We start from the raw sequence: 17,975 nt of genomic DNA on the forward strand, positions 1-17,975 counted from the left end.
CAGCACCCCTCATTAGCCTGCTGATTAAGCCAGGTTGTTCCGGATACACCGCGTGTCTACGTGTGATTCCTTGATCCGGCCCGCTGACATTTGTGTCCGGACACGGGGGAACCACCGTCCTGCATGTTCAGCATAATTATAAACAAGGTAGGCTATTTCAGGCCTGGCATTTCGAGATCCAGGCCTGTCACCATCACTGGAGCCAGCAGCTGTGTGTGGGTGAGAAGGGGCCGTGAAGTGGCAACGGGGACAGGAGGACATTGACGACCTCCAGCAACCAGATGATCAACGGGGTCAAGTGCACTGTGACTGATCCTGGATCAGTCCTCGTCTTACCAACTAAGTGGTACGCTGCTGGCCTAAAAGTGTGAGAGCAGCAATAAAGACGCAGTAAAGTTGGTAAAAGTTTTTTCAAGTTTGCACACAGAAAAATTCAGGTGCCATCTAGAACAATTTCTGGTTCCACAAAGAACCTTTCAAACCAGGGTTCTTCAATGAAACATTCCCTTAAGTAGTTCTTCAAAGAACCGATGAAGGTGTCTCAAATAAACTTCAAAAATAGTACTTCAAATTGGTCGAAAACCAGGAAAAGATTTGATTAAAATAAAAATAGTACTTTAAGACACTATTTCTGGTTCCACAAAGAACTTTTCAAACCAGGGTTCTTTCAAGAACCATTTCCTTAAAGAGTTCTTCAAAGAACCTATGAAGGTGCCTCAAACAAGAAAATGGTTCTTCAGTAGTTGGTGGTTCTTCGTAGAACCACACAGCTTTTTAAAGAACCTTTTAAGAACTATTACTTTTCTGTGGCCCGGAAAAAACAGCATAACATGCAAAGAGCAAACAATGCCCCAATTGTAGGCCTTTTATGCTGATTGTTTTACCAACAGCTGGTTTGACAATATAAACTATATCGCGATTATTCACAGTCCGTAGTTCATATTTCAGTTTATCTGTGTTTTACTCAGAGCATGTCGATCCACTCAATCAATACATAAAGTCAATACAATAGTGACCATGTATCTCAAAGGCATCCGAGACATAACCAGCCGCTGCCGCGGAGTCTGTTCCCGTGGTTTATGCTAACTAGCTGACGTCACTGCCTCGTTTCACCGGCGTTATGCCGTAGGAGTAGTTAAACTACCGAACACACGTTTTGAGTTACATAATGAGTCAATGCGGTGTGAGCGCGGGGGCTCGTCTCCCGTCTCACCTGTCAACTGATCTCACGTTAAAGTTAACGTTACGTGACGTGTCGCTCGCCCCGAAGTCGGACGGGGTCGTTAATAATATACCGCTGGACACATAACGTCATTAATTTATTTTTATTTTTTAAATAAAATAATATATATATATATAAATATATATATGTCAGTTGTTCGTTTAATTGCCCCCAAATAGCTCATTTAATGTTTTTAAATCTCAGGAAATAAAACTTAACGTTACTTACTGTCTTACTGTATACCTCAGAATTCCTGGCGTTGCTATAGCAACAGTTGAATAGGAAGGAGTGCAACAAGGCTTAGCTAGTTTAGCATCGGCTAATGTAGCCTGAATGTAGTAATGTTATACTATATAATATACTATAACGTACTATAGGCTACGTTTTTTGTTTGTTTCTTATTGTTATGTATTTTCTCTTGTGTACATTGTTATTGCTTATATTGATTCTATTTTTACAGTGTAACGTGCTTTTAAATAACAATAAATATAAAAGTTAAATGTGTTATTAATTTCTCACTAAATGAGCAGGACAGTAATAGTAGCCTCACATAAACCAATATACCAACTGTAGACATATACAACCTTGTTAATCTACATGGTTTACATCAGCCATTCCCACTGGTGGGCCGCGAAGGTACTGCAGGTGGGCCGCGAGAGGTCATTTACAATAAATAAATAAAATGTTTTTAATGTTGTCTGTATTTTACTTAAAACGATTGATAATTTATAAGATACAAAACGTACATATTTTTCTTAGTTTAAGTATTATTTGAACAATTCTAGCGGCACATTAGTTATGTGAAACATTAATTGATGAAGCACAAACAATTTAAATGAACAGATTAATAAAACAATAAGGCTCTCGCTCGAAACGGCTGCTCTTGTCCGCCTGTCGTTATTCAACAAAAGGCGCCGCCAAACAAAACAATGTCCAATGGGGCGCCCTCTTGTAGTATTAAAGTAAATATATATGAGCTCCGGAGAAAATGGTATACAAAACATACATTGTCGGTGAATACATTTTTAATCGGTTAAATTCTGAAGGTCATTTAATCATCCCTAGTTTATGTTTTGATCAGAGTTGTGATCAGCGCCGCCGCTCCCATAACGCGCACTACGCGCTGCGCGTAGGGCACCGAGTCCTGAGGGCAGGCCCGGGGTGGGTAATCGGGAGAATCGGGAGAGTTCCCGGTGGGCCGCTTCACTTCTGGGCCGGTCGAGAATTTTATTTGTTGACATTTGTCACGTTAGTCCATCTTCTTTTAAAGTGGGCTACACACGTTCCGCATTCTGACAGCGCAGCCTCTGCATGGGTTGTACCATGCGAGGAAGTTCACCCCTCCCAAATATTAGAGTTGGTTCAGTCCATTATGGAACCAACCAACTCATTTTGGGAGAGGTGAACTTCCACGCATGGTAGGCTACAGCCGGTGTACCATGCGAGGAAGTTCACCCCTCCAAAATAGAGTTGGTTCGGTCCTTAGCGGTCTTTTCCAAAAAGTTTTCTCAGCTACCTATAGCTGGGCCGGCCCGACCGCAACGATACGCGTCAGGGAGGATGGACGGGAGGAAGAGGGCAGGAGGGGCTGAAAAAGCCAGGTTGAAAAAAAGAAAGGCATTGGAGGAGGATGCTGCCAAATGTGCCAAGCTTCCCGATTTATTTTCAAGAAGACAAACACAAGTGGCAACAGGTAAAGAGAGACAAAGGCCTAATGATTAGCAACATAACTATTAGGCTAACGTTGTAGCCTTGGTTAATATCATTGTAGCGTTGTCAACCTATTCCCAAGCAAAATATTAAATTGAATTAAAATATTAGCCTTTTTATATCACCCAAAATATGGTGATCCATAGACTTTGCAAATAGTATGCAAATATTGATATATACTATTGATATTGAAGTATGCAGTAATATGACTTAATTTTTCTTTGTAGCTTCGGAGCAGCAGATAAGAGTCTCCTGCTGAAAATGATGAGCCCGACATTTGCAATGAGGAGGCCGTGACTACAGGGACATGTAGAGAGGATAACAGAGGAAACTATATGAATTAAAGTTATATATTCTAAGAAAGAGCAGTACAGTACTTGATGAACCAATATGCATTGTTTGCTCAGAAGTGGGTGTAGTAAAGGAGTAAATCACCACTATATAATACTCATGCAGAAAAATGATAATGACCATGACAATGACGGCCCCCATGAGGTCTCACTCCAACAAATCTGGCCTACTGCCTAATCTGAGTCTGACACCCCTGCTACGCCCTTCTGCCTTTTTTTATGTTGTGCATATTTGTTGTTAACTTCTCATCTTAAGTGGATTATTATTGTTGTATTTAACCGTTACATTATTTGTTGGACCATGGTATGAATAAAAGAACTACAGGATAGTAAGAGCTGAACTGTTGCTTCATTTATCCAATTTCCACGATACCATGAAAAAAGTGGGCTGGTCTTGAGCCTGAAATTCCCGGGCTGAACAGTGGCCCCACTCCGGCCCTGCCTGAGGGGGCACCACAAAATAGGCAACTAAAAAAATCCTCATAGTTATAATAATTATAATGCCGATATTATTTCAGTCAAGAAATATTAGGCACCTTTTAGGCATGTATATCACAAAACAGGCAGAACAAGAGTTATATTTAATCGCTCAGCACCCCCGTTAACACTTCTCGGGTCGCATCGCTCTGCGGTGATGCGCGCCGACACATCCGCGCGCGTAGGTGAGCACACTCTCACTAGCACCCCCGCCCCCCCCACCTCCTCGCCGACAATGCTCGCCGTGGGGGCCGCAGAAGATTTTCAGATTTCAAATTGGGCCGCAGCATTCTTGAGTTTGGGAACCGCTGGTGTACATGCTATGTACTTTGAATATATTTAAATATATATATATATATTTTTTAAAACACTGTTATTATACATTATTTTAATTAATTGAATAGAACCTCGATGTTATCAATTGGTTCAGGAAGTGTCGGCTGTGTGCGTTAGCAGACACAAGTCTGGTTTCCTCGTGTTGATTTCAGAGTTGTTGTTTTTGTCGTTGTTATTTCTTGTGGTTGGCATGCTGTCACAATTTCTGCCGATGAAAGACTCTGCAGCTCTTGCAGAAAGAACCCAAAATCATGACGGAGTGCAGAAATACTGAGTGCACTGAGTTTAATTTCCAGCCCACACAACCAAATGTTTCCTCAAAAGAGCATTAAAATAGCTCTATATGCATGTACGTAAGAATGTGTGTATTCTTGTTTTTCTGGACTCTCTGTTCAGAGTTGACCTCTGCTGCTGACCCTCACTGCTCGGTGACCTCCTCCCAGTCTTTGTACAAAACATGCTGAAGAACTCTCACTGTGATGAAGAAGGCAACGACTTCTTTGTGCAGTCTTGAACTTGAAAGTGGTGTAAATAAACGGGTAATAAGCTTCTTTAGATTGAAATACACCTTTTTATATGATTTATTCTACTTGCTGAAAATGACAATTGCCTTTGTATGCAAATAATAATAATAATTCAGACTCTTTATTGACAAGCAACATGTCAGTAAAATAAAACAGCCTCTTACCTCTGGAGTGAATGTGGTTCCTTTTAGAGCGTTACTGTTTCCACTGTTTGCCAACTCCTCCGTTCATGGTGAACCAAACTCAGCTCTATACATAAAACCGTCCCCACGATGTTTCAGACACTTCTTTTCTCTCACCCCCTCCCCCTCTTCTCACTTTTTTTTGTTTTTCTCTCTCTTCTGAAGTTTCTTTTGCCTGCCGGTCTCTTCCTCCTCCTCCTCATCTAATTAGCCCGGATCCAGTTCAGAATGAGAAGACCAGCGCTGGCTGCTCGGAGGTAACCTGACCCTCTCTGCAAAGCGGCTGGCGTTCATGTACGACTGAGAACTGCTGTGTTCACTTTCTCCCACTTCCTAACTCCTGTTCTCAGGGAGTTTGTGTACCTCCTCCTAACCTCTCCTCCTCTTTCTCCTCCTCCTTTCTTCCTCCCTCTCTCTCCTCCCAGCCTCCTTCCAAACAACTTCCCAAACACACCCGATCACTGCTGCATGTGCCGTCCCCCACTCCCCCCCTCTGTCCAGTCTGCACATCTGAACACTCACTCACTGTTTTCTCCTCCTCCTCCTCCCCTTTCTCTCTCTCTCTCTTGCTCTCTCTCTCTCTCTGGTTTGCTGAAGACCAGCTGTGCCAGCAGGGCCCCTTTTTTGTCTTCAGTCACCGGGGAGACGAGGCTCCTTCTAAAAGGAGTGTGTGTCTGGGGAGGGGGGGTGGGGGCATCCATCTGGTGTCCCGCCAGCTGACTATTTCTCGTTTGCATTTGCCCCCCCTCGCCTGTTGTTTCCCCCTCAGTTGTGCACACATTGGAGGTTGGACAACAGACACGTTCATTAATGGAGAGACTACTGTTAAAACCATAGGAGGCTAATCTCCCCCCCCCCCCCCCCCTCCGCAGCTCTCTTCATCTAAACCCAAGGTGGGGTCTCCTTCGCAACGGAAAGGGTCTCACAAAGAATGAGGGAAAGAACAATGAGGCGGTTCCTTTCTCTTCGGCGCTTGTTTTCTGGCTTTGATGAAAGTCAATTGTACGGGGGTCCACATGCACTGGAGGATATTTGGACTTTCCAAGCTGATCCCACGCATCCACAAATGGCTATTAGTCATTTCCCCTCAAATTCACAAAAACTCTACGAAGAGTTTCTGTAGGGGAAGTGAATTGAAGCGGAAGCCGTTGAAATGGGAAGTTAAGACGACAGGTGATGCGCCTCTTGTCTTGCAGAGTGTCGTCGATCAATTTAGTTCATGTGCGGCCTTTTTGGGTCTCAGGAGAAGAACCTATAATAACAAATAAAAAACACCTCAAAATGTCCCTTTTCACCCCTGAGTAGATCTATATTTACAGATAGGTATGTTAGCAGTCGATGGATTAACCACATCAGTGTTTATCATATCATCTTTTAGCTAGTTTTTTTTTTACTACTGAGGGAATTATGTGTCTCTCTGGCCTCTCAATGCGTCAGAGTTGGGTGATGGTTCTCGAGGTACTGCTCATTGACTTCACATCTCATCTCCATTGTAAATGCAGGAGAAGAACAGACTGACTTGTTGAGGGGATGTCGTTGCCATTGATGGAAAGGGTCAATGGTTTATGAGTAAGCGGGGAGTCCAGCGCATAACAATAGGATGATTTGCATCAGACGCCTGTGTGATGTGAGGGCAGAGCAGGCCAGTTGAGTCAGGCTTTGTTTTAGGCAGAATCAGAGGGTCACATGATAGCACTTTAACCCTGTGACCTTTACACCCTTCACAACCTCTTATCTGTAGCCTCATTGAGCCTTGTACACGTAACGTTGTCTTTGTTTCATCCCAACTCACACAACGTGCTGACATTGTATTTCCATGGTGATGACCATGGAGGGATGGCCTAACGGGCCCAGTGGTACAGGCCCAGGGGCCCCAAGCGTTCACTCATAGAAACTCAAAATGCAGGCCCGAAGACGTCCCGCTTCAGTCCTCACTACAACAGCTGGTATTGATAAGGAAACTATTTCAGTATTTCAAGTTATTCAGCCGCAATTCTGAGAGGGGCTCGGTCGGCTCACAGATAACAACTCCTGTGATGCAGCCATGTTTAAATAAAAAGAGAAAGAAAAGAGTAAAAACACCTCTTCTCTTCGAACTGGACTGGATCTCTTCCGACGGCCATCTGCAGCTCCATGGTCTCATGGTCTCAACGTCTCAACGTCTCATGGTCTCAACGTCTCAATGTCTCATTGTCTCATGGTCTCAACGTCTCATTGTCTCAACGTCTCATGGTCTCAACATCTCATTGTCTCATGGTCTCAACATCTCATGGTCTCATTGTCTCATGGTCTCAACATCTCATTGTCTCATGGTCTCATGGTCTCAACGTCTCATGGTCTCAACGTCTCATGGTCTCAACATCTCATGGTCTCAACGTCTCATGGTCTCATGGTCTCAACATCTCATGGTCTCATGGTCTCAACGTCTCATGGTCTCATGGTCTCAACATCTCATTGTCTCATGGTCTCAGCATCTCATGGTCTCAACGTCTCATGGTCTCAACATCTCATGGTCTCAACGTCTTATGGTCTCAACGTCTCATGGTCTCAACGTCTCATGGTCTCAACATCTCATGGTCTCAACATCTCATTGTCTCATGGTCTCAACATCTCATTGTCTCAACGTCTCATGGTCTCAGCATCTCATTGTCTCAACGTCTCATTGTCTCAACGTCTCATGGTCTCAACATCTCATTGTCTCATGGTCTCAACGTCTCATGGTCTCAGCATCTCATTGTCTCAACGTCTCATGGTCTCAACGTCTCATGGTCTCAATGTCTCATGGTCTCAACGTATCATGGTCTCAGCATCTCATTGTCTCAACGTCTCATGGTCTCAACATCTCATTGTCTCATGGTCTCAACATCTCATTGTCTCATGGTCTCAACGTCTCATGGTCTCATGGTCTCAACGTATCATGGTCTCAGCATCTCATTGTCTCAACGACTCACGGTCTCATGGCCTCATCATCTCACCACCTCATGTTCTCAAGGTGTAATGGTCTCATGGTCTCATCCTGTTTTTTTTATGAGTTGACTTGCTACAGAACATTTAATTACTCACCGTTCATAGAAAAGGGCACACACATGTCTTTCATTGGGGGATATAATCCAGTGTTTTGCCTCTGTGTCATTTACATGGATTTAAATGTCATGAAGACAGAGTTAAGTCCTGTGGTACGTCAAAGGAGAAATGCTTGAAGTATAACTTGTTCCTCCAGAGAGCCTCTCGTGTGTCGTGGCAGACTGGAGCGCGCCCTCTAGTGGAGTAAATGACGTACAGCAAGCAGCTTCCTGCTGGGCACGGCATGGTCACATCTGTACACGACTCACCTTGATTAAAAAGATTCTCTAGGCTGTAACACATCCACCCATCACCACCACCACCACCACCACCAGCACCACCATTATGGGCCTACCCATATACTAGGTATCTTGTAAACAACCTGTGCACATATATTTTATTAGACTGTGGACAGACACCAAAGTAAAAGTAATTGTATTTAATGGCGCAGGAACAAATTTGTTTTTGTTATAATTACAATTATATGGTTTCATGAACACATTTTTAAAGTTGTAATTCCTACTTTATGGCTTCATGATGGATTAAGCATATAGTTAGAGAACCCAAATTGTGTACATCCGTCACAATTGTGCAGGCCTTCCTCCATCCCGGCTGTAAGCAGTGGTAGTAAATGTATACATTTACTCTGGGACAATTATGAAAAAAGACAAAAGGACAATTTTGCATGATTTTTCTGGTACCATTTCATTCTTTATACTTCTTATGCACAACAGATTTAAATTACTGCGATCAACTAAAACATTGTGACATATTATAATGGATTAGGCCATCCAGCAGCAACGAGCTCCACCTTTATTAGCTGAGACACAGAAGTAAGGAACACATGAATGCATCAATAATTATAATCCAATAAAATGCATGAATCTGAAATTCTGCACAGTCCGTACTTTTACTTTTGGTCGTAGTATTATATTTTGAGAAATACTTTTGCACTTTTACTTGAGAAAGATGGTGTCATACTTCAGTCCTGCTAGTTTTACTTCATAAGAGTACTTGTTATGGCTCCAGGCAGTATGAGGTAATGTAACGTTTAAATGCAATACGATATTTCAGACTTTTTAATATAATATTGGGTTAGATGTGTGTGTGTGTTTATAATTAATATGTTTTAATTAATGACGTCATACCGCCTTTACGTGGACGACTCCAGCTCGCGCGCGTGACAGAACGCGAACAGAACGGCGAAACAACTCCAACTCGCGAGCGGCGCGTGAAGGCATCGCGAGCGCTGCTGATAACGCCGAGGAGAGGAAGTGCGGTTTCGACATCGCTGCCACGTCTTTATGGACCCTCTGCAGCTGCGACGGATGTGAGGACCAGGATGAGAGAGAGAGAGAGACAACACCACCCTCTTCTGACCGAGTGAATAGGCTCGTGTGCAGCTCGTGAAGGGAGCGACCCCTGGTAGGAGCCGGAGCTCTTTTGTTGCAGCCGGAGCGGCACGGTCCTGCGGGTTTCCCCGGGTCCAGGAGGAGGTGTGTGGGGGTCACCCGATGCTAAACTCAGGGGCAATGGAGGAATTCGTGATCGAAGAGGAAGAGCCGTGGTACGACCAGCATGACCTGGAGCAGGGTAAGACGGAGACACCTCCCTGTGCCCGGCAGCATCATCTGCGTCGGCTAGCCGGCATCCAGCTAACAGAGGCTCTCTGAGATGTCTTTTTACCAGTATCCCTACACGTAGAGTAGTCTATATGAGGAGACAACAATGCATTGACAGCATGCCAAACGAGGGCCTGCTCCAGTGTTGGACCCTCAATGACAACGTTATCAGGCTGCAGCTAATGGAGGGGCACACATTACTACATTATACCCACAAAAGGAGGGTTTTTTGTTGGTATATCATAAATTCATTGTTTATATAGTAACTGCAGCCTTTTATCTGTGTAATTGAATATGTTCTGTTCGGCTTGGGCTCATTTGCCCTGATATTTTCGTATGAAATGTCACAAAGCCATAATACACAGCCTATTTATTACTAAAAGACTCTGTCATGTATTCATTTTTCCATAATGTTTATGCTGACGTATAAATCCTGAATGGACAAGATGAGCAATAATAGTAAAGCGGTGTAAGATAAGGATTTGTTTTTGATGTTTTCTTTAAAAATAAAGAATAAACCTTTAGAAGCAGTTCTGTTGTGTAAAAAAACATTGATTTAGGGTCTAATTGGTGTCATGAGCCAATCAGCACAAAGACGCTGAATCAGCATCTTTTTATATCATTTGATAAAGTGCTGCAGCCAACTATTGTTTTCATTATTGATCAACCCGCCCTCCACTAGATTACTATTGAGGTCATTTCATGGATTTTATGTTACATTTACTCTAATGTTAAGAAAGAAGAACCCACTGAGAGTCTTTGTCTAATTAACCTAATTCAGATTCAGATAATTAACCGGCTGGATCTCTCCATCAGGCGCCCTGCTGTGTGGTCACAGAGAGATGACTGAATCCAAATCACATGTGATCATGTTTACGTTGCTGCAGGTGGACTGAGTGCCACATCCACAAGGACTGTTCACGCCCCACGTGGGGAACTAGTAACACGACTGGGAAGTACCTTTTGGATGAGGCCACAGTTAGTCTCTCGTATGTTGAGACATGCGTCAGCCAATTTAGCCCCCTCCCCCCCCCTCCCCACACACACACACATACAGGCATATAAGAACCTGCAATCATGACATAATGTATGTGTTAGACAAACTTCTTTGTTTGAAATCTACCCGAGGATTAAAAAAAAAAAAAAAGGATATTCGCTCGTCTTTATTTTACCGAGGAGGAACGAGTGAAAAGAGAGATGGCAGCAGACGGGAAAACACTTTCATAAAGGTTAAAATGGCCGGAATGAGAAAAAAGAAGAAAAAGAAAGACAAAAGAAAAGCATCCGTCCACACAGAGCGCTCTGTGTCCGACGGGTCAGAGTCAGAGCTGTCGGAGCAGAGCTCTTGTTTGGTTGTTGTGTGATGTTTCAGGATGCCTCGAGTCCTTCAGAGAGAGAGAGAGAGACAAACGGCTTCATGTATATGAAGGACATGTGGAAGAATCAAGACAGTTGCACCTTTTTTTAGATTTAAAATACTCCGGAGCAGAAAGTCGATGAATTGAAAGTCTTTTGAGGGCGTCCTCAACCAAAGAAAACTCAAGTCGACTAACACTCACACGGCTTTGTCGACCAATCGATTACTGGATCCGACCAACAGCTTCTCCACGAAGACCAAAGCACCACTTTGAGGCATGAATCTTACATATGTCTGAAAAAAACATAAAAAACAGTCGATTAGGACCAAAACAACCTCACATATTTCCTTTTTTTCTCCTACCATTTACAATTTGAATATCTCCAAGTTTGATGACACTTGAAGAGGCCATCTTGGACTCGTCTTGCATGTCGTGCGAGGCATTCCTTCTCAATTTACCAAAACCGAGGCATTTTAATTGGATTACTGAGGAGGTGGACCATGAGCCTGGCTCTGTCTGAAGGTAACGCCTCCAGAGCTCTCCTATCGAAGCCTCACATCTTCATAACGTTGTCACAGCTTCATGTCCCAACATGTTCCACTCTTGAAGTCATTTGGTAACGAAGGGCAGATGTCAAACTTGGAAAGCACGAGCCCTTCCAACAAAGAGAGCGGAAGATGTCGAAAAATGTATGTGTTCCTACACAGATGTGTGATTTCATCTGCTTTTGTGGTGGCGTCATCCCTGGATAATAAGTTTAAATCCACCGACTCATGTGTAGCCCGGATGAGACGACAGCTGAGATGCAGTCAGAAAACAGGAGATGTTTTTATGCGTCTCATGGTCTCATGGTCTTATAGTTTTATCATCTCATGGTCTCATGGTCTTATGGTTTTATCATCTCATGGTCTTATGGTCTCATGGTCTTATCGTCTCATGGTCTTATGGTCTCATGGTTTTATCATCTCATGGTCTCATGGTCTTATGGTTTTATCGTCTCATGGTCTTATGGTCTCATGGTTTTATCATCTCATGGTCTCATGGTTTTATCGTCTCATGGTCTCATGGTCTTATGGTTTTATTATCTCATGGTCTTATGGTCTCATGGTCTTATCGTCTCATGGTCTTATGGTTTTATCATCTCATGGTCTCATGGTCTTATCGTCTCATGGTCTCATGGTCTTATGGTCTCATGATGTGTGTGGATCTTAAGGGTGTTTCTCGAATCTGCTGCTTTGACAAACAACATGTTCCTCGAGAGAGAAGTAGTCCGCCATCGCACTGAATAATTCATTTCTTAGCCACTGGATGTTTCTGGCACCTCCTTTTTTTTAAAGCCGGGTCTGCAACACGAGAAAGAGAAGTCCTATTTTCCACATTCCGATACATCTCACGGCAGACCACTGCCTGTGGAAGAGATCGCCGTGGCAAAGCCCGTGGTGCTCAGGGGAGCTGGTTGCATCGGAAAAACATTTAAACAATGTTCTAGAAAATTGGCCGACGCGTTCAGGAGTGCAACCGATGCACAGACGCACTGCAATCCGGATCTGGGAAAACGTCTTGATGCGATTATGAGCGCCCGGCCTCTTGGTCTGTGTGGAGCAAGCAGACCGAGTGGCATCGATCGGCTCCACCACCTCCGTGTTCTCCGGTCATTCTCATGTCACTGAGCTTCCTCTCTGCCTGCTGGATGTGGGCGGGGACACGGGGGTCTGGGGGTCTGGGGGTCTGGTTGTCTTGCTTTTCTTTTGCTTTGAGTCAGACTTTGCCTCTCGGCTGGATCGTAATGGAAGAGCCTGTCTCTCTTTTCTCCTGCCAGACTGATGTTACACCCACCATGACGTCCACTGAGCTATTTTCAGAATACAGTAGTGTCCTTTATGTCAGATACCGGTCTATTGTCATGTAGGTTTTTTTTACATACAAGGAAATGCCGACATTCTTTCCCAGCGTATTGCAAAACAAATCACTCCCTGTTCCGGTAAAATGAATACCATCAAGTCCAAGTTGGAGGTTCAGCAGCTTGTGTCTTCCTCTATCTCGCTGGGTACGACAACCTCATCAATCTTTGGGGGAGGGGTCATCATAATGCTGTTAAAGATACTCGGGTTCACAGGGTGACATCGAGGCATGAACTCTCTCTGGGGAAGAAGACTGTGAGACTAGTTATTAGAAACAATCTCGCTTTAAGGCTCTACTTAAAAAGCTAGTCGCAAACCTGCATTCGCATGTATTTTTTGCCACTTTAAACACAATACTTGTTGCATTGTTACGCCCGGCCTAGGGGAGTCCCACCTCCCGAATTAGAACCAATGCTGCAGTTTACAATGAACAATGGTTGTTTATTGTGTCATACATCTTTAGGGTGAGTCAGGCCCAAAATAACAAACAAGTCACCAAACTTCCCTCGACCACAAAAAAAAGTACAGATGTCTTACCTCCCTATCAGAAAACAGGAGAAAACAGGGTTAAACTAAATGGCTCCTCACCCCGACCGACAACCTTTCTAATCCACCACCCACGAATCTGTGCTGTGCTGCATGGCCCGGTTGGAAGCTGGAGAGAGAGAGAGCCGGACCCACAGGTTCCCTCCTGAGTAGCCGTCCAATTACCTGCAACGAAAGAAGAAGTACAGGGCAAAAACATATCACAGCACCCCCTCAGGCAGGGAGGTGAACAACAGTAAAGTTGGTCTTTTTCCCCAGACGCTCTGGGTCAGAACCGCTTAGAGTTATTTAAACATCGGATGGTTAAAATAAGCTCGGGGAGGTTAGCAGTCGCTAAGGAGTCAGAATGAAGCAGTGCCTCATGGTACCTATAACGCTCTGCGAGCTCTAATACAAACTCTACAGGCTGGAGTTGAACATGTTTTTTAAAATTTTTGTTTTTTAGATCAAGCTCAACAGCGCATGATTATTACTATATATGTCAATTGGACGGACCTGCAGGCAAAGTCTCTTTTCAGGCTATTTCTGTCCCAGTCTCAGCGGAGAGGGGGTCGCTCTCTAATTAATCATGGCTGCGTCCTTCATAGTCCGTCAGCAGAGGACCTGCGCGGAGGCTCTCCGGATCTGAGACAATGTGATGGACCAGTTTAATCACTGTGTCCAGACCCGGTTATAACCTCGTCTGAAACGCACCGTCGCTCCATCTCAATCTGTGCGGCTGCAGGCGACCTTCTTCTGGGAGATTAGATTCCCCGTTCTTTTTCCTCTCAGTTCTCCGTTTGTTTCTTCTTCCTCTTTCACCATTTTCCTATCACACACTTGGAATTGACCCCGGTGTCCTTGTCCCCCCCTCCCCATCCCCCGGCTTTCTTTTCCCCAATCCTCAACTTTCACTCCTTGTCTCCGTCTTGCTCAGTCCTCGTCTCACTCTTATTTGATCACTCTTCTAGACCTCCACTTGGCGGCGGAGCTGGGAAAGACTCTTCTGGAGAGGAACAAGGAGCTGGAGGATTCCCTGCAGCAGATGTACATCACAAATGAAGAGCAGGTGCAAGAGATCGAGGTATGGAAGAAAGATTCAGGCGGGAACTCGTTCATCACTCGTTCATCACTCACTCATCAATCATTCATCACTCGTGAGCCATGAATTTAATTCATAAATATAGTTCAGTTAAAGGGTGGGTCCATTATTATTAATACATTTATTTTAATGCTGTAGTTTTCCAGTGATCTCCTTTACACATTTAAATTTTTAAAAATCAGTTATTAATGATGGCGTTCACATTATTCATAACCTTATTTTTGGGCTACTTTGGTAACATAACGTCACAAAGGCAGCGAGTGAGTTACCGTAGCGTCTTCCTCTCTTTACAATACATCCATCTTAATATTCTTCATAATAGTCCCTATTTATCATAACTTTCTGTATGTATTAATTTCAAACACAAGAGAATAAGAGTTTCTTATTTACATGTGCGAGTATCCATGAAATCCACTCTACAGTATCTATCGTCATATGTTTTATTTATTTTAATGACATTGCAAGACAAGCTGATTTAGGTTTAATTTTATTATATTAAGAGAAGTTACAACTTTGACGACATTGAGGTTATAAATTGTCCGACGAATGGAAAAAAAGTGTTAATAGTTCAATTTAATAACAATAAATAACCACGAAGAAATAAGAATACAATTGAATATAATTGTCTGATTTATGTTTTTTGTTCAAAAAATTAAAGAAAACACTTATAATCTGTAGACTACTGCTTAATAGTCTTATTATTCCCATTTCTATGACAATTGCTCATATGCTGTAAAGCCTAAATAAGTATAATTATTGTTGTTGAACAAAGGTTAAATGTTATTTCACAAATTTCATATGCCCCTGGAGTCAGTCAAATGCCCCTAAATAATATGTCGAGGGAGGCTTTCATACACATCTAGTCGATGAGTAGATGGAATGGTAAAGTCCACCTGTCCGTCCCGCAGTACCTGTCCAAGCAGCTCGAGGTCCTGCGGGACATGAACGAGCAGCACGCCAAGGTGTACGAGCAGCTGGACGGGACGGCCCGCGAGCTGGAGCGCACCAACCGCTCGCTGGTGACGGACAGCCGCGGCTCGCAGCGCAAGATAGAGACGTGAGTAGGACCCGGAGGAGGTGTTTCCCTTCGGCCGCCTCCGTTTTCTCACACCTCCTCCCATGGCAACAGGTTGACCGGCTCCATCGACATCCTGCAGAACCAGGTGGACTCTCTGTCGGGGCAGGTGGAGCAGCTCCGCTCCATGGAGCAGCTCCGAGTGAGGAGGGAGAAGAGGGAGCGGCGCAAAACCATCCACTCCTTCCCTTGCCTGAGGGAGCTGTGCACAGCACCCAGGTGCTTGTCAAACCCCCCCCCCCCACACACACACACACACGTGAGCAGGTAGCAAGTCATCTTTATAACGTTACACCGCCGCCTGTGATGTTTTGCTGTCAGGTATGAGGACGAGTTCGTGGTGGGCCGGGCCGAGAGCTTCGCGGTGGACGTGAAGCGCCCGCCGTTCGAGGAGGAGAACCAGCACCTGAGGGAGGCGGTGTCGGCGCTGCGAGCGGCCGCCCGCACCGAGAGGGGCCGCAGGGAGGGGGTGGAGCGCGAGTGCAACCTCCTCCTCGGAGACTTCTCCCGCCTGCAGACCAGGGTGCAGGTGGGCACGCCGCTTAGCAAACAATCTAAGAAAACACTTTGAATCTGTAGACTGCTGCCTAAAAGTCTTTATTATTCCTAATTTTTTTATGACAATTGCTCATATACTGTAAGCCTAAATAACTATATTTATTATGTTTGAATAAAGGTCAAATGTTATGTTATAAGTTTAAAAAAGTGCCCCCAATTTATTTTTAAATGATCCTGGGTTTCAGTCAGTGGGGTAAACATTGCCCCCTAAATAATATGTAGATTTCCTCCCCTGCGCCTGAAGAATATTCAGATTTGTCTTTGGTCTAACGGTCTCTGCTCGTAGGACGCTGAGAGCTGCCAGGCGAGGGTCCGGGAGCTGGAGGCGGAGCTCCAGGAGCTGCAGCAGCTGCGCCGGGCTCGGACCTACCTGCTGAGCAGCGAGGACGACGGCGCGGCGCTCGCCCAGACGGTGCTCAACAGCACGCCGGAGACCGACACCTTCCTGGAGGTCGAGGTCGGCGAGACGGGAGGCGGAGTGAGGGAGGCGGCCGAGGGCGGGGGGGCGGGCGTCGGAGGGGAGGCGCTTCCCGAGTCCAGCCCGGTGAGGAAGAGCTGCAGCGACACGGCGCTCAACGCCATCATGGCCTGCGACGCCTCCGGCCACCGGCGGGGCAGCTACGCCCTGCACGCCAACAGCGTGCGCAAGAGGGGCATGTCCATCCTGCGGGAGGTGGACGAGCAGTACCACGCGCTGCTGGAGAAGTACGAGGAGCTGCTGGGGAAGTGCCGGCGCCACGAGGAGAGCCTGTGCCACGACGCCGGCGTCCAGACGTCCAGGCCCGTGTCCCGAGACCCGTCCATGAAAGACTGCGCCGTGGGCCCCACGCCGGCGCCGCCGCCCACCCCGATACCGTCGCCCTCCACTCCCGAGGCCATCGAGTCCATCAGCAAGCAGGTGGAGGCGGTGGACAAGCGGCTGGGCCAGAACACGCCGGAGTACAAAGCGCTTTTCAAAGAGATCTTCTCCCGGATCCAGAAGACCAAGATGGACATCAAAGCTACCAAAGCCGCCAAGGCCGGCAAGCCGGGCAAATCCGGCAAGTCCAGTAAACAATAAACGGAAGGACGATATATTTATAAATATATAATATATATATATATAAATATATGTATATTTATTTATATATATATATATATAAATATATATATATTTATTTATATATATTTATGTATATATATATATATATATATATATATATTTATTTATTTATATATATATGTATATATATATTTATTTATATATATATTTATATATATACAGGACTGTCTCAGAAAATTAGAATATTGTGATGAAGTTCTTTATTTTCTGCAATGCAATTAAAAAAACAAAATGTCATGCATTCTGGATTCATTACAAATCAACTGAAATATTGCAAGCCTTTTATTCTTTTAATATTGCTGATTATGGCTTACAGCTTAAGAAAACTCTAAAATCCTATCTCATAAAATTTTAATATTTCCTCAGACCAAGTAAAAAAAAAGATTTATAACAGCTGAGTGTTTGTCAAGGCTCAGGAAACCCTTGCAGGTGTTTCGAGTTAATTAGACAATTCAAGTGATTTGTTTAATACCCTACTAGTATACTTTTTCATGATATTCTAATATTTAGAGATAGGATATTTGAGTTTTCTTAAGCTGTAAACCATAATCAGCAATATTAAAAGAATAAAAGGCTTGCAATATTTCAGTTGATTTGTAATGAATCCAGAATGCATGACATTTTTGTTTTTTTAATTGCATTGCAGAAAATAAAGAACTTCATCACAATATTCTAATTTTCTGAGACAGTCCTGTATGTATCGTGGCAAATTTCATATTACGAAACTTGAACAAATTTAGTTAAGCACTAGATTGAGTTCAGCCCTCGTATTCTCCTCAGTGTTCCTCCTACATAAACTGGCTTCACTGCTTGACCTCTAGGCATCTACCACGATAACACAATAACACAATAACACAATCAACGCTTC

General features: G+C 44.3%; 1 protein-coding gene and 1 long non-coding RNA gene across 2 annotated transcripts; both read left to right on the plus strand.

Moving 5' to 3' along the window:
• The first annotated feature begins 1,420 nt into the window (after positions 1–1,420).
• On the plus strand, positions 1,421–3,611 carry LOC130204128 (uncharacterized). The gene is made up of 2 exons (XR_008833556.1): positions 1,421–2,915; positions 3,160–3,611. It is a non-coding gene; the product is annotated as an uncharacterized LOC130204128 (long non-coding RNA).
• Positions 3,612–9,200: 5,589 nt separating this feature from the next.
• Positions 9,201–17,070, plus strand: LOC130203629 (cerebellar degeneration-related protein 2-like). Its single transcript, XM_056429967.1, has 6 exons — positions 9,201–9,457; positions 14,242–14,354; positions 15,281–15,429; positions 15,502–15,666; positions 15,769–15,976; positions 16,292–17,070. Exons 1-6 carry the CDS (start codon positions 9,379–9,381, stop codon positions 17,063–17,065), a joined length of 1,488 nt encoding a protein of 495 aa, XP_056285942.1. The 5' UTR covers positions 9,201–9,378; the 3' UTR covers positions 17,066–17,070.
• Positions 17,071–17,975: the final 905 nt, after the last annotated feature.

This window comes from Pseudoliparis swirei, chromosome 13 (genome assembly GCF_029220125.1).
Source record: "Pseudoliparis swirei isolate HS2019 ecotype Mariana Trench chromosome 13, NWPU_hadal_v1, whole genome shotgun sequence".
NCBI classification, from domain to species: domain Eukaryota; kingdom Metazoa; phylum Chordata; class Actinopteri; order Perciformes; family Liparidae; genus Pseudoliparis; species Pseudoliparis swirei.

Excerpts from the sequence above, each read along its gene's own strand:
- LOC130203629 (XM_056429967.1), top strand. The coding sequence starts at position 9,379 with ATGCTAAACTCAGGGGCAATGGAGGAATTCGTGATCGAAGAGGAAGAG. Across the intron at positions 14,355-15,280 it reads AGCAGGTGCAAGAGATCGAG|TACCTGTCCAAGCAGCTCGA; the intron begins GTATGGAAGAAA and ends TCCGTCCCGCAG. Across the intron at positions 15,667-15,768 it reads GAGCTGTGCACAGCACCCAG|GTATGAGGACGAGTTCGTGG; the intron begins GTGCTTGTCAAA and ends TTTTGCTGTCAG.